This window comes from Mus pahari, chromosome 15 (genome assembly GCF_900095145.1).
Source record: "Mus pahari chromosome 15, PAHARI_EIJ_v1.1, whole genome shotgun sequence".
Taxonomy (NCBI): Eukaryota; Metazoa; Chordata; class Mammalia; order Rodentia; family Muridae; genus Mus; species Mus pahari.
The window spans coordinates 15753617-15765620 of record NC_034604.1 but is presented as its reverse complement, the minus strand read 5'-3'; the positions used below and the strand labels follow the sequence as shown (position 1 = coordinate 15765620).

Sequence of the window (12004 nt, the reverse complement as noted above, 5' to 3'; positions counted from 1 at the left end):
GATTAAGGAAGAATCATATAAAAGAATAGTTTCATAAATAATGTACCTGAAAGCTCCATTACAAGCCCTTAAGTAATCAATTTCATATGTGCTGAAATTGAATATATTGTCATTCCTTCTAGGACAGGCTCTAGCTCTTCTGTATGGCTTGTCATGAGGCAGTCATCCTAGTTGGACCAGCTGTTCTGAACCAATAGCCTTTTCTGCCTCTACCATGTAAGATGCTAAGTCTCTCCAGTGCTTCTCACACTCTGGTCTGGCTGCCTCTGCTCTTACCGGAACACTCCTAACCGTCTGCCTTTCTCTGATCTTATCTCACACATCACAGAAAAAAAAAAAAAAAAAAAAAAAAAACCTGCTCTAAAGTTTCTTCCCTCTTCAACCCTTCAGCCAGAGGAAGATTCCTGAATGGGACAACTCTGTGCTGGCCTGTCCTTCCTCCTGTACAGCAGAAAAGCCAGTTCCACTCTGGATCCCAAACTGAGTTTGAAGAAGACACAGCTTTCCCTGAAGTTTCTCGTAGTAAAGGAGGTTTGAGAACAGGAGCTGTAATTCTCCAGAGAGGATAGATTTGAGGTGCGGTTTCTGAGACCAGAAGAGCCTCCACACAGACTTCAGCTGATGGTGTTTTACACAGATCAGGAAGACCATAGAGCTAAATCTAGGCGTGTCTGAATCTTGAGAGCTCAGGGAAGCCTCACACTTTTGGGGAGCACGTGGCTTAGATAAGGATGCTCTCAGAAGTAATCAGGGGAGGATGAATGAAGGCAGTCACATGCTTACCACATTGCTGTGCACTGACCCATGGTTCTGATCAAGAATTTTGAATGCGTTTTGAAGATCAGCAATACATCTGTCAAGTATTTCTTCATGAATCCTGCCAGCAGAACTCCAAAGGCCCTTATTGTGACAAACCAGTGCCCAAGGGTCTTCCCACCTAAACTTCGAGTCACTTTGGACAAAATCTGGGTCCGTGTGAATCCTTTCTCCGGCCCTTGGACCACTATAAATGTCTGTTGAATGGTGATGAAACTGCAAACCCCATTTTACTGAGCACTTTGCTTGGGAGATTTTCCTGTAACCACACTTGAAACTTATTATCTTAGTACAATCACATTGAAAAGAAAAAGGGAAACCCATTTGACCAATTAGTGAACATGCAAAAAACAAATCTATCTGACCCCTCTTCCTGTCCTTCTCTCCCTCCCCCCCCTCCCCTCTCCTCTCTCTTCTCTCCTCTTCCTCTTCTACTTCCCTCCCTCCCTCCCTTCCTCCCTCTCCCCTCTCTCTGCCACAAATATTTGTGAGTAATTAAAGCACAAAGGTTTTTTGTTTTTTTTGTTTTTTCCAGGTTCGGGTGTGGATAAACGGTCGGGTAAGCACTTCTTTTCTCTGATTTTAATATCTGGCACAGATAATCCATGGCATTCGGGGCAATTTTCCTTCAGTGGTAATTTTCCTTCAGTGGTTTATTTAAAAATGTTAATGAGGTTTGGAGAGACTACCTGGGTTTTGTTTCAACGCGTGAAGAGAGGTTGCCCAGATTTTGCACAGCAATGGGCTGGATGGGAGGATCCTATGATCAGATCAGGTGTTCCTGGCACCCAGAGTAGAGTCAGAGCAGGCGGCTCCAGGTTTGAGAGTGGGGATGCTCAGCACAGTATCAGAGAAAGGGACGCAGGTAAGGTTGGGCGGCAACCCCGCGGGGCAGAAAAGGGGTGTGGGAGAGTTGGCAAAGGGTGGACCCCGGACCGCTTTCCTGGGAGTGAGCTCCCTGGCGGCCGCGGGGAGCTCAGGGCAGGCTCAGGCAGCTCCTAGGCGGCCCCGGAGGTGATAAAACTTGAGAAATAACTAGGAGGGGCCACCCAGCGTCTCCTTGGTCCAATCCAGTTTCAGGCGAGAACACCGCTCCTGGGCGAAGAAGCTTGAGCGAGGCCAGAACGAAGCTGCTGCGGAAACCCTCCTGCGCCCGGGCTCCCAGATTCCTTTCTTGGCGCTCGCCTGCGTCCTCCTGAGGACGCACTGTGCGATGGCAGTCCCTGAGTTCTGGAGCCCACAGTGCAGGGCACTATGCACGAAGCTGCTGCTGACCCTCTGGGTGAGTCACTCATGGGTGCAATAGAATGGGGACCCAGATGGGAAAGGAGGAAAGGTCCTCTGGTCTCTGCGGGGGCTTAATAGGCGACAAGCAGTGGGTTGAGTGTCTGTTACTTCTTGCGTGGTTCAAGTTCATTGTGGAGGAATGATAGGCGAAAAGTTATTTGAGGCGATTTCTGATTCAGGACTCGTCCTCTAGCTTCTTGGGGCGCGGGTGTCTTGGTCACAGTGGGCAGTAAATATGTGAGTCAAAAGCAATGAGGTCAGGAGTGTGTGTGTGTGTGTGTGTGTGTGTGTGTGTGTGTGTGTGTGTGGTGTGCTTTGGGGAGGGTATTTAGGATCATCGACTTAGCAAAGGGCTGATATGGTGAAACTTCAGGGGACATCTTTTCCCTAGATGTGTATTGAGCCCAGCAACCTTAGCGCAGGCCCAATGTTGTGTCCCTGGATGCTGTCCTGGGCCTGTCTCTGAGAAATGGTGTTCTCAGCTATGCTTCCCTTAAAAGATTACTCAAAAAGCTGATTGAGCTGCCATCCCCACGCCTGCTTGCTCACCTGTGTGCCAGAGATCCAGGTGTGGGAAGGTTGCTGAAGGGTTGTACTGGAGTCCATGGGCAGACAATGGGACTAGAGTTGCGGGACTGACAGGCCATGGGAAAGATGTGATTCGTGTTTTCAGCCGGGCCCTGTGAAGGCACTGCTCCTGTGTAGAACATATCATTGGATCTCCTGTGTCAGCCAAATCCAGAGTTGAGCTTGTGATCTTCCTGGAAAAGAAGTGATTGACAGTTTTCTAGAGCCAGGGAGACTAGATGTGGAGAATGAGGAATTCTGATGACATGGTAGTCTGTAAAACTTCAGACCTGTCCTAACTAGTTCGAGTGACATACACAACGTGACTAAGGACATTACCACTTCGATACTCCAAAGACAGGCAAGTTCAGAGGGCCAGAGGACTCTATCTGACTAGGGAGTTGGTCCATTGTGCTATTCGGAACCTTGTTTTTTTTTTTTGAGAGTAGCTCAGACTGACCTTGAACTAGCTATGTAGCTGAGGATGGCCTTGATTTCCTGATCCTATGGCCTCCACCTTCTCTATGCTGGCATTACAGACATGAACCACTTTAACTGACTTGGCTGATTCTGGCAGGAGGACTCAAGTGTATCCCTTTTTCAAATCAGGAAGTTACAGACATCAGACTATACTAATGATCTGAAATACACTTATGAGCCAGAAAAAAAATCATAAATAGGCCCACTAATCTGCCGCTGCAACACTAAGAGTTGGGGTTTTGAGTGACTGTAAATGAGCCTTCCTCAAATGCTATGTTCTTCTGGGATAGATATGCTTGGATGAATTTCCAACATTTTCGTTTAAAAATGTGACTTTGGTATTTTACATTTTCATTGAGTAAGGAATTAGGAAACAAAAAGAGACTCTGCTTTGTTCTCTGTTCCACGGCATGTTCTCTCATGGTCATTACAGAGGAATTGCAGTGGGTACAGAGGGGCGACGGTGGGTACAGAGGGGCGACCCTGACTCTTTCCCTGCTTTGAGAACCCTTTCCTTCTTACCTAGGGTTGCCTGCTTCAGCCTTGACTGAGGTTTGTGCCTAGTCTTATTGTAACTTGTTATGTTGTGTGTGGTTGCGATCCCTGGGATCCCTGCTCTTTTCTGAAGATTAACAAGAGTGGATCTAAGGGAGAAGTGAGGTGGGAAGTGGGGGCTGAGAGGAGAGGAGGGAGGGGAAACTGCGGTCAGGCTGTAATATATGGAAGAAAGAAAGGAAGGAAGGAAGGAAGGAAGGAAGGAAGGAAGGAAGGAAGGAAGGAAGAAAGAAAGAAAGAAAGAAAGAAAGAAAGAGAAGGAAGAAAGGAAGGAAGGAAGGAAGGAAGACAGAAAGAAACGAACAGTGATTTCCCAGACTCTGAAATCAGAGCATGCACACAGATTGGTTGTTTGTCTCAACAGTGACTTCCAGTTTACAAACTTGTTAAATTTCATGACTGCACTTTTTTTTTTTTTTTTTTTTTTGATTCAGTGGCCTTTGAGCATAATATTAACCGGAGCATTTTAGAAACATCTTTATTCCCTAACGCATAATCATGGAACTTTAACAACTGTGACCTGCTTTGAGGAGGACTTTTCAAAGCAAGTTTAGCACTAGTCAAAAACGCTGCACATCTCCAACAGCCAGTCTACCCAGCTATTGGCAAATGGAGGAATCTTTCCAACTGGCAGGTTTCTGCAGCTCTTGTTTACCCAGACTCCGATTTGCCACCAAGTACAGCTGGGGGAGAAAGAGTCAAATTAGGAAAACAAACAGGATAAAACCAACCGCCTCATTATTAATGAAGGTTCTTAAGCATTACTTTTAGAGTGTCTTCCCTGTCCAATGTGAGGGCAGATTAGCAGGAAACAATATTAGATGAACTGTTTTCTGCATGTTACAGGTAATGGGATCATTAGCATTTATGTTTAGTGCTATTCTCCACACTGTCTGTGCTTGAAGCCTCATTAGCTTTTGTAATTGATAAGAGGTATGCATGTGAAGAGAGTCCACCATTTTCCTAAAAGGACTCCCTTTACAACACTCCCCCACCCATCCTCTACTTTCCCTCCCTGGAGTGTATAAAGTTACCTGCAACAGATGTTGGTAAACATGCCTTCTATCTTTTTAGGTTGTATTTTGATTTATGAGTGAGAGATGATTTAAGCAAATAAGTAAGTAAAGGAAAGGCAGTTTTATTTTAAAGCCTCATTGTATCAAAGCCAGAGTTTGAGCCAGGCATGGCAGCATGCATCTTTAATGACAGCACCCTCTAGGCAGACTTGGGAAGACTGCTAGTTTACATAGCCTGATCTATATACAGCAGACGCTAGACCTGTGAGGCTATGTAGTCAGATTCTACATTCCAATAAAACAAAGAAAAGAAAATCAGACTTTTAACATGTATTTAGACTGATTCATTTTCAGCTAGACTTTCCCAGGCCCAGTGTACCCCAGGCCTCGTACTTGTTAACTGACATGTTTTAAAAGAGGTTGTTAATAGTCATACTGAAGTGACTATGTCTAAGAGTAACTATGACTATGGAACAAATACAAGGCTGTGTGTATTTTTTCCCCTGTTGTAATCCCCATGCCTGTTGCCTGCCATATAAGGCATCTTTGGAGACCTGTGGATAGTTATTCTTCTCACTGAACCTGAATTCCCCTATTAAAATGATGTTGGTCAGAAGAAAATGTATTAGAATCATCTAACTACTGTGACTGCCAAGTTGTAGGCTGCAGCATTTATCCTTGAGGTAGTAGGAATTCGAATGCTAGCGTTTCTGTTCTGTCGAGGATCAGTGTCCACAGAAGAAAGGAAAGGTTTAAATTCCAGTGTCAATCACTCTGCTCAGTCAAGGCATCAATCGCCATTTTCCTTCTGTACCTCTGGCTAGTGAATGCAGGACACTGCCTGTGCTGGAATGCACGCTCTACAGCTGAGCCACACCCAATCCCTTTTGGTAGCTGCATTTGCCTTCTGTGGAAAAAAGTGTATTGAGGAAGTCCCTTTTCTGTGTTGAACTCACAAAACTGAACTACTCAAAAATTAAACAACTGCAGATAGCTCTAGTCTCTCACTCTCCATTTGACATTAGATCTTTAAGTCAGAATTTAATGATATTTCTGATAGTTGAGCAATTGCATCACTTGTAAAAATTTATATAGAAATGTAAAAAAACAAAACTTGTTACATTTTAAAGCTATTTAAATTTTCTTTCAATCAGATATTTGAAGTTACTCTTGAGAGTTCTCCTTTTAATTTTTTTCTTTAAATTCAAGTAGTCAATTCATTGAGTGTTTTTGTATGTTGTACTTCAAAATGTATTGCCTTTCTTCCTTCCTTCCTGCCTGCCTTCCTCCCTCCCCTCTCCTTCCTTCCTTCCTTCCTTCCTTCCTTCCTTCCTTCCTTCCTGCCTGCCTGCCTGCCTGCCTTCTTTCTTTCTTTCTTTCTTTCTTTCTTTCTTTCTTTCTTTCTTTCTTTCTTTCTTTCTTTCTTTCTTTTTCTTTCTTTCCTTTCTTTCTTCCTTTTTCCTTCTTTCTTCATTCCTCCCTCCTCCTTCCTTCCTTCCTTCCTTCCTTCCTTCCTTCCTTCCTTCCTTCCTTCCTTTCTTTCTTTCTTTTTTCTTTCTTTCCTTCTCTCTCTCTTTCCTTCTTTCTTCATCCTCCCTCCCTCCCTCCCTCCCTCCCTCCCTCCTTTCTTTCTTTCTTTCTTTCTTTCTTTCTTTCTTTCTTTCTTTCTTTCTTTCTTTCTTTCGACACAACATATATACTGGCATACGTGGGAAGATCAGAGGACACATTGTGGACATTAGTTCTTTTCTTCCATCAGGGTTAGAACCTAGGGTTGTTGTGGAGGTCTGGAGAATAAGTCTGCCCCTCTACCACATGTACTCTGGAGACTGAATTCAAGTTGTCCAGCTTGGACAGAAACCCAAATATTCTGTTTTCCTTTATGTTTGGCAGACTAATAAGAATAGAGTTCTTTCAGAATTATACAGAATAGACACAGAGCAGAATTCCGAGATCAGAAATAAATGGACTCAGCCCTCTTTATGATAACCCTGTGAAGTGAGAAAGCAGTCTAATATCATCATGAACATCATGTATGGGAAATGATGAAATACATAGGAACCAGCAAAATCCACAGTGTACATAAAAGTTATGTCTTAAGAAGGATCGCCTCACCTAAGATGTATCATTAAATTATTTGAGACCTTCCTGACTATTTTTAATATAGGTACTTATAGATATTGATTTCTTTCCTATTATTGCTTTCATTGAATATAAAAGATCTAGCATGTTGTATTTATTTTCATTGCATCTTAAAAAAATTCTACAATTTCCTTCTTAATTCCTAAGATGGCTAATTCATTGTTCAATAGTATGTTGTCCAGTCTTCATAAATCTGTGTATGTTCCATGGATATTCCATGTATGTGCTTCTGCTAAGAAAAATGTATATTTTGAAGTGTTTGGAAGGATGCTCTGTGGATGTCTGTTAGGTCCATTTGATGTCATGACATTTAACTCAGGTATTTCTGTTTATTTTCCAAGAGATTACTTTTCTATTGTTATACCAGTGTTTGATGCATGTATATTTAGACTTAATTCTTCTCTTCATAGTTTTTTTTTCTTCAAAAAAAAAAAAAGATTGCCTCAAGAAAGGGAAAAGTCAATAGTTGCTCTTTAACATATTAATGATATGTTGTTGGCAGAATAAAACTATAGTCATTTCAAAATAAGCAGCCACTGTAAATTTGTTATTTAAAGGAATTCTTAACAATTTCATTACATTAGTTCGGATTTCTTAAGTTAATGAAATTGTACATAACAAAAATGAATTGGGGTAGGAGAGATAGCTCAATGATTAAGAGCATGCATTGCTCTTGCAGAGGATCTAATTTGGTTTCTAGTGACCATAGTTGTTGAATAGCAATTAATTGAATATTTCCAGAAGATCTGCTGACCTCTTCTAGCCTCCATGGGAATTTCCACTCATATGCACATGCACTAATGAACACACATACACACACACACACACACACACACACAAACACACACATACACACACAACATTTATGCAATTAACTTTTTAAAAATTTAAAAAGAAAATGATGAAAGATGAATGTAGTGAATACAAGTAAAAAGCCATGTAAGTTACAGTAAAAGGCGAACATTCTCTTTAGGCTTAGAAACAAAGGCATTCAATTACTAGGGTTGTTTCTTTTGCATTTTCTACTGGAAGCACAAATAAACATAAGATATATAAAGGGAACTATAGAAGGAAGGAGCGAAAGGGAATAATTCCAAAGGACATTGTTCCAGATACAGGACCAGCTTTGTGGAAGATCAGGCAACCACACTACTGTAACTAAACTAAAGTCAGCAAGTTCCTTCCACATAAGTTCAGTTTAAAATAATTAAAAAATTATTCTTATAGGCTGTCAACAAACATATAATGTAGATTGAGAGGAATGCTATTTTTGATAGTGTTTTCATTGATGTATTTAAAATCATCCTCGTTAGCTGAGGTGGTGGTACTCACCTGCAGTCCCAGGACACAGGGCACAGACAGGGACGATCATTCTTGGTTATAAAGTGGATTCAAGGCTAACTGGAGCTACCAGAAACAACATTTCTAAGGGCAAAAGGCAGTAAGTAAAAAAAGCAGTCTAACAAATCCTGAAGGAACTTCCCAGAAAACTCAGAATGTCTCTTCCAATGATGTAGTATAATTCACAGACTAATGGGAGCACTGTGTTCATTGCGCATAGGAGTCCTACCATGGGAAAGTCTTTTAAAAATACAAGTGAAGTTTCTATTAAAGGTTATGTAACATGATCTGCTGATTCTAAACATTCTTTGAAAGATTTGGAGGCTTAAAAATGCTTTCTTTAAAGGAAGGTGATATAGGTCCTGGGGCTACCATCATAGGCACCAAAGTTTGATTTGAAGCTGTATGGAGTAAAATCTAGGGCACTGAGAGAGAGCTGGATGTACATGGATAGAACCCTGCAGAGAGCCCAGAAGGGTCTGCATGTGTGTTTGGTATATAGTTTGCTTATTGTCATATAACACCATGAGCTAACACAGGCCGAGCCATTGGGAAGGAGGGCGCCATCTATGCTGATCTCTGCATCAGGAAATAAAGATATATGCCACATATACAGAGGCTTGTAAGTTAAAAGTGGTTTTGCAATTTGATAAGAAAATATTGTATATATACTTATGACAGATTAGGAGCTATTAAGTCATATTAAACTCAAGCCAGAGGAATTATTAATGCAATTGTTTACAAATGGAAAAGAAATAACAAAATTGTTTTCTTTAAAATTGTAACCATTTATATAAGAAATGCCACAAATTGTGAAAGATAGTACTCTTGAAACTAAGAAACCCCCAAATTAAAAAATACTAAGCTAAGCTGAGTGTATAAGCACATAGCTTTAGTTCCAGCATTATGGAAGCAGAGGCAGGTCCATCTCTGTGAGTATGAAGAGAGTCTCATCAACATAGTGAATTCCAGGGCAGCCGGGGCTACAAAATAAACACATTGAGCAGTGTTGAAGAGGAGGAGAAGGAGAACTGAGTGCTACGATACAAGGCAAATGGCACCCTAGGTGAAAAATATGATGTCTCAAAAGTAATTTGAAAATGCAAATGAGACAGTCATCAGATTAATATGCTTAAAAGGAACCAAAGATTCTAAGAGGGTCCGAGACATGTGTATCGGTATTCCAGCTGCACAGATAGTAAGACTTGGAAAGACCAATGAGATAGAAGAGTGCTCTGACAGCACAGTGCTTTGTATGACAGGTTCATATTATATGTTTTAATCCCTTACACCTTTAAAGAATGCTCAGTTTGTTATTTTAGAATAGAAAAATAAAATCTATATAAGTAACTGTGAATATAAAGGAATGGTAAAATTATATTAAATGTCAGTTGCAGAATAAGGGTCTAGATCTTTTATTTCTACACACACTGTTATGTTACCAAGAGTTAACTCTTAAATATGAATACATGACATACTTATTATATCCTTCCTCATGGATATTACAATATTTCTCCAAGAATGTATATGTGAGTTTGTAGGTCTGAAAGAGTCAGAAATGGATGTGTAGAAAGATGATAAGAATAATACTCTTGTTAGTGATATACCTTGTTTCATTTCTAAATAAACTGTGAATTTTAGGAAACTTAGAGTACACAATGACGATCATGCTCTAACTTTGGAGCATTTCCACAGCTTTGCCAAGAAGCCTTGAGAGCATTTTTTAGTAAATTTCTCTTTCTTCTCCCATTGTAGGCAACCAGCACCCTCTTCTGTCTCTACCTAGCTGTCTGTTGGGAATATTGCTTAGAATGAAATCATATATAAACACTGCCTCTGCTGTATCTGATGGGTGTAATGTTGATAGGTTTATCCATGTTTTAGATGGGATCAAGTCTGTTTATATAAATAGCAGAAGATGAAGAATCTTTGCAATCAACAGACCATGCTATATAAACTTGCACTGCAACTTCACTTATTGCATGTCTAGATTGTCTTCTGTTATCTGTTCACAATTATGCACTTCTTCCTCCTTATCAAGACTGCTATTATGACTATACCTGTAAAAGTTGCTGTGGACACATATTTTAAAACAGCATAGAATTTATTTGATATGCAGTTCTCTTAGAAACTGCAACTATATCTGTATAGTGAAATCCCCTTCTATTTCCATGGACAACACCAAAGGTTTCTAATTTTCCTGCATTCTCAACAGCAACATCTCATTTTATGTTTTGTTTATTCTAGCTCCTCTAGCAAGCTTGTCATACATTAGATGTACATTTCCGTGGTGTTCCATACTGTTGGGCATTTTTCATCTTTCTAACCATCATTGATACATCTTTGATACCTTCTATTCAAATGTTTTACTAATTTTTCATTATTTACCATCCTTTATGGAGATAAACTTTATAATATTTAATATTTTGTGGAGCTAAAATTTATATTATTATGGATATATCACTAATTGTTCTTTTATTTTGAAAAATATCATTTCCCATTCTGTGCTTTTTATTTTTGTTCCTATATCATCTTGTTTGAAGTGCAAAGGTTTTAAATATCAAACTGATCTTGACTTAAATATCATACTGCTCATGTTTAGATAGCAGAGCTAAGAGTTGTTGCCCAACATGGCTATGACATTTCCTTTTAAATAGATCTCGTCCTTATCCTTAGGTCTGCAATCTGCTGTTAGGTAATTTCTGTACATGGTGTTACTTCTGATTCATTTCCACTTTTGTGCAGAAGCAAATTTTAATCATCTCAGAACCATTCAGTAATGAAATATGTCCCCTAAACTTTTCATAGGAGATCCAGAAGTGAGCCGTATTTCTAGGATGTGATTTCTATTCTATCGTCTACATACTTGGCTTTGATTAGTGTAGCCTTGAATTACCCTATTCAAAACTGGGCACTGTCAGACCATTCTTCTTTTGGTGGGGGTAGGGCGGAGTCAGGAGTGTCTCTCATAACTCCTTAAGGACTAAAGCCCCTTCTGCCTTCCTTTTGTCCTTCTTTCCTTTCTTGTCTGTTTCCTTTTCTTGAGACAGGGTTTCTCTGTGTAGCCCTGGCTGTCCTGGAACTCACTCTGTAGCCCAGGCTGACCTTGGACAAGAGATTAGCTTGCCTCTTCCTCCAGAGTGTTGGGATTTAAGATATGTATCACCACATTTGTCTAAATGGTCAATTTCTTCAAACAGAAATCTGAGATTCAACAGAGATTGAATTTGTAAACTTTGTCCTTGGATCCATGGAGAGAGGTGAAATTTATACTTATTTGCGTCTTTTAAAACCTCTCTCATCCTGTTTTATTATTTTCAGGGCATGACCTTGTAACTTCTCTTTTTTTCTTTCAGTAAAGACTTTAATAGTAGGAATCTGGGGTCCTTGTGGGTCAAATCCTCTTCAACACTATTAAGGCGCCATAAAATTAACAGTAGTAAATATGATGATGAATGAGCTTAGCTAGGTTCCTTCCAACCAGAACTGTGGTTCTCAACCTTCCTAATGCTGTGACTTTTTAATACAGTTCCTCATGTTGCTGTGACCCCAACTGTAAAATTAGTTTTGTTGTTGCTTCATAATTGTAATTTTGTTACTCTTAAAGATTGTAAGTATCTGTATTTTTTGATGATTTTAGGTGACCCCTGTGAAAGGGTCATTCAACCCTCCAAAGGAATATCATGTTGTACTTTTTTGACAAATGTAGTCCAAAGTGTTTTTATCCTAAATGGAACTGTTTTAGGATTGTTCTCTCTCTCTCTCTCTCTCTCTCTCTCTCTCTCTCTCTCTCTCTCTCT

General features: G+C 40.1%; 1 protein-coding gene across 2 annotated transcripts in view; it reads left to right on the top strand.

The window, feature by feature from the left end:
- Positions 1-2029: 2029 nt before the first annotated feature.
- Dsc3 (desmocollin 3) overlaps positions 2030-12004 on the top strand; it is a 36990-nt gene continuing 27015 nt past the window's right edge. For both annotated transcript variants that reach the window (XM_021214776.2, XM_021214777.1), the window contains exon 1: positions 2030-2098. In XM_021214776.2, coding sequence (XP_021070435.1) covers positions 2030-2098 — 69 coding nt within the window. The remainder of the gene's footprint in view (positions 2099-12004) is intronic.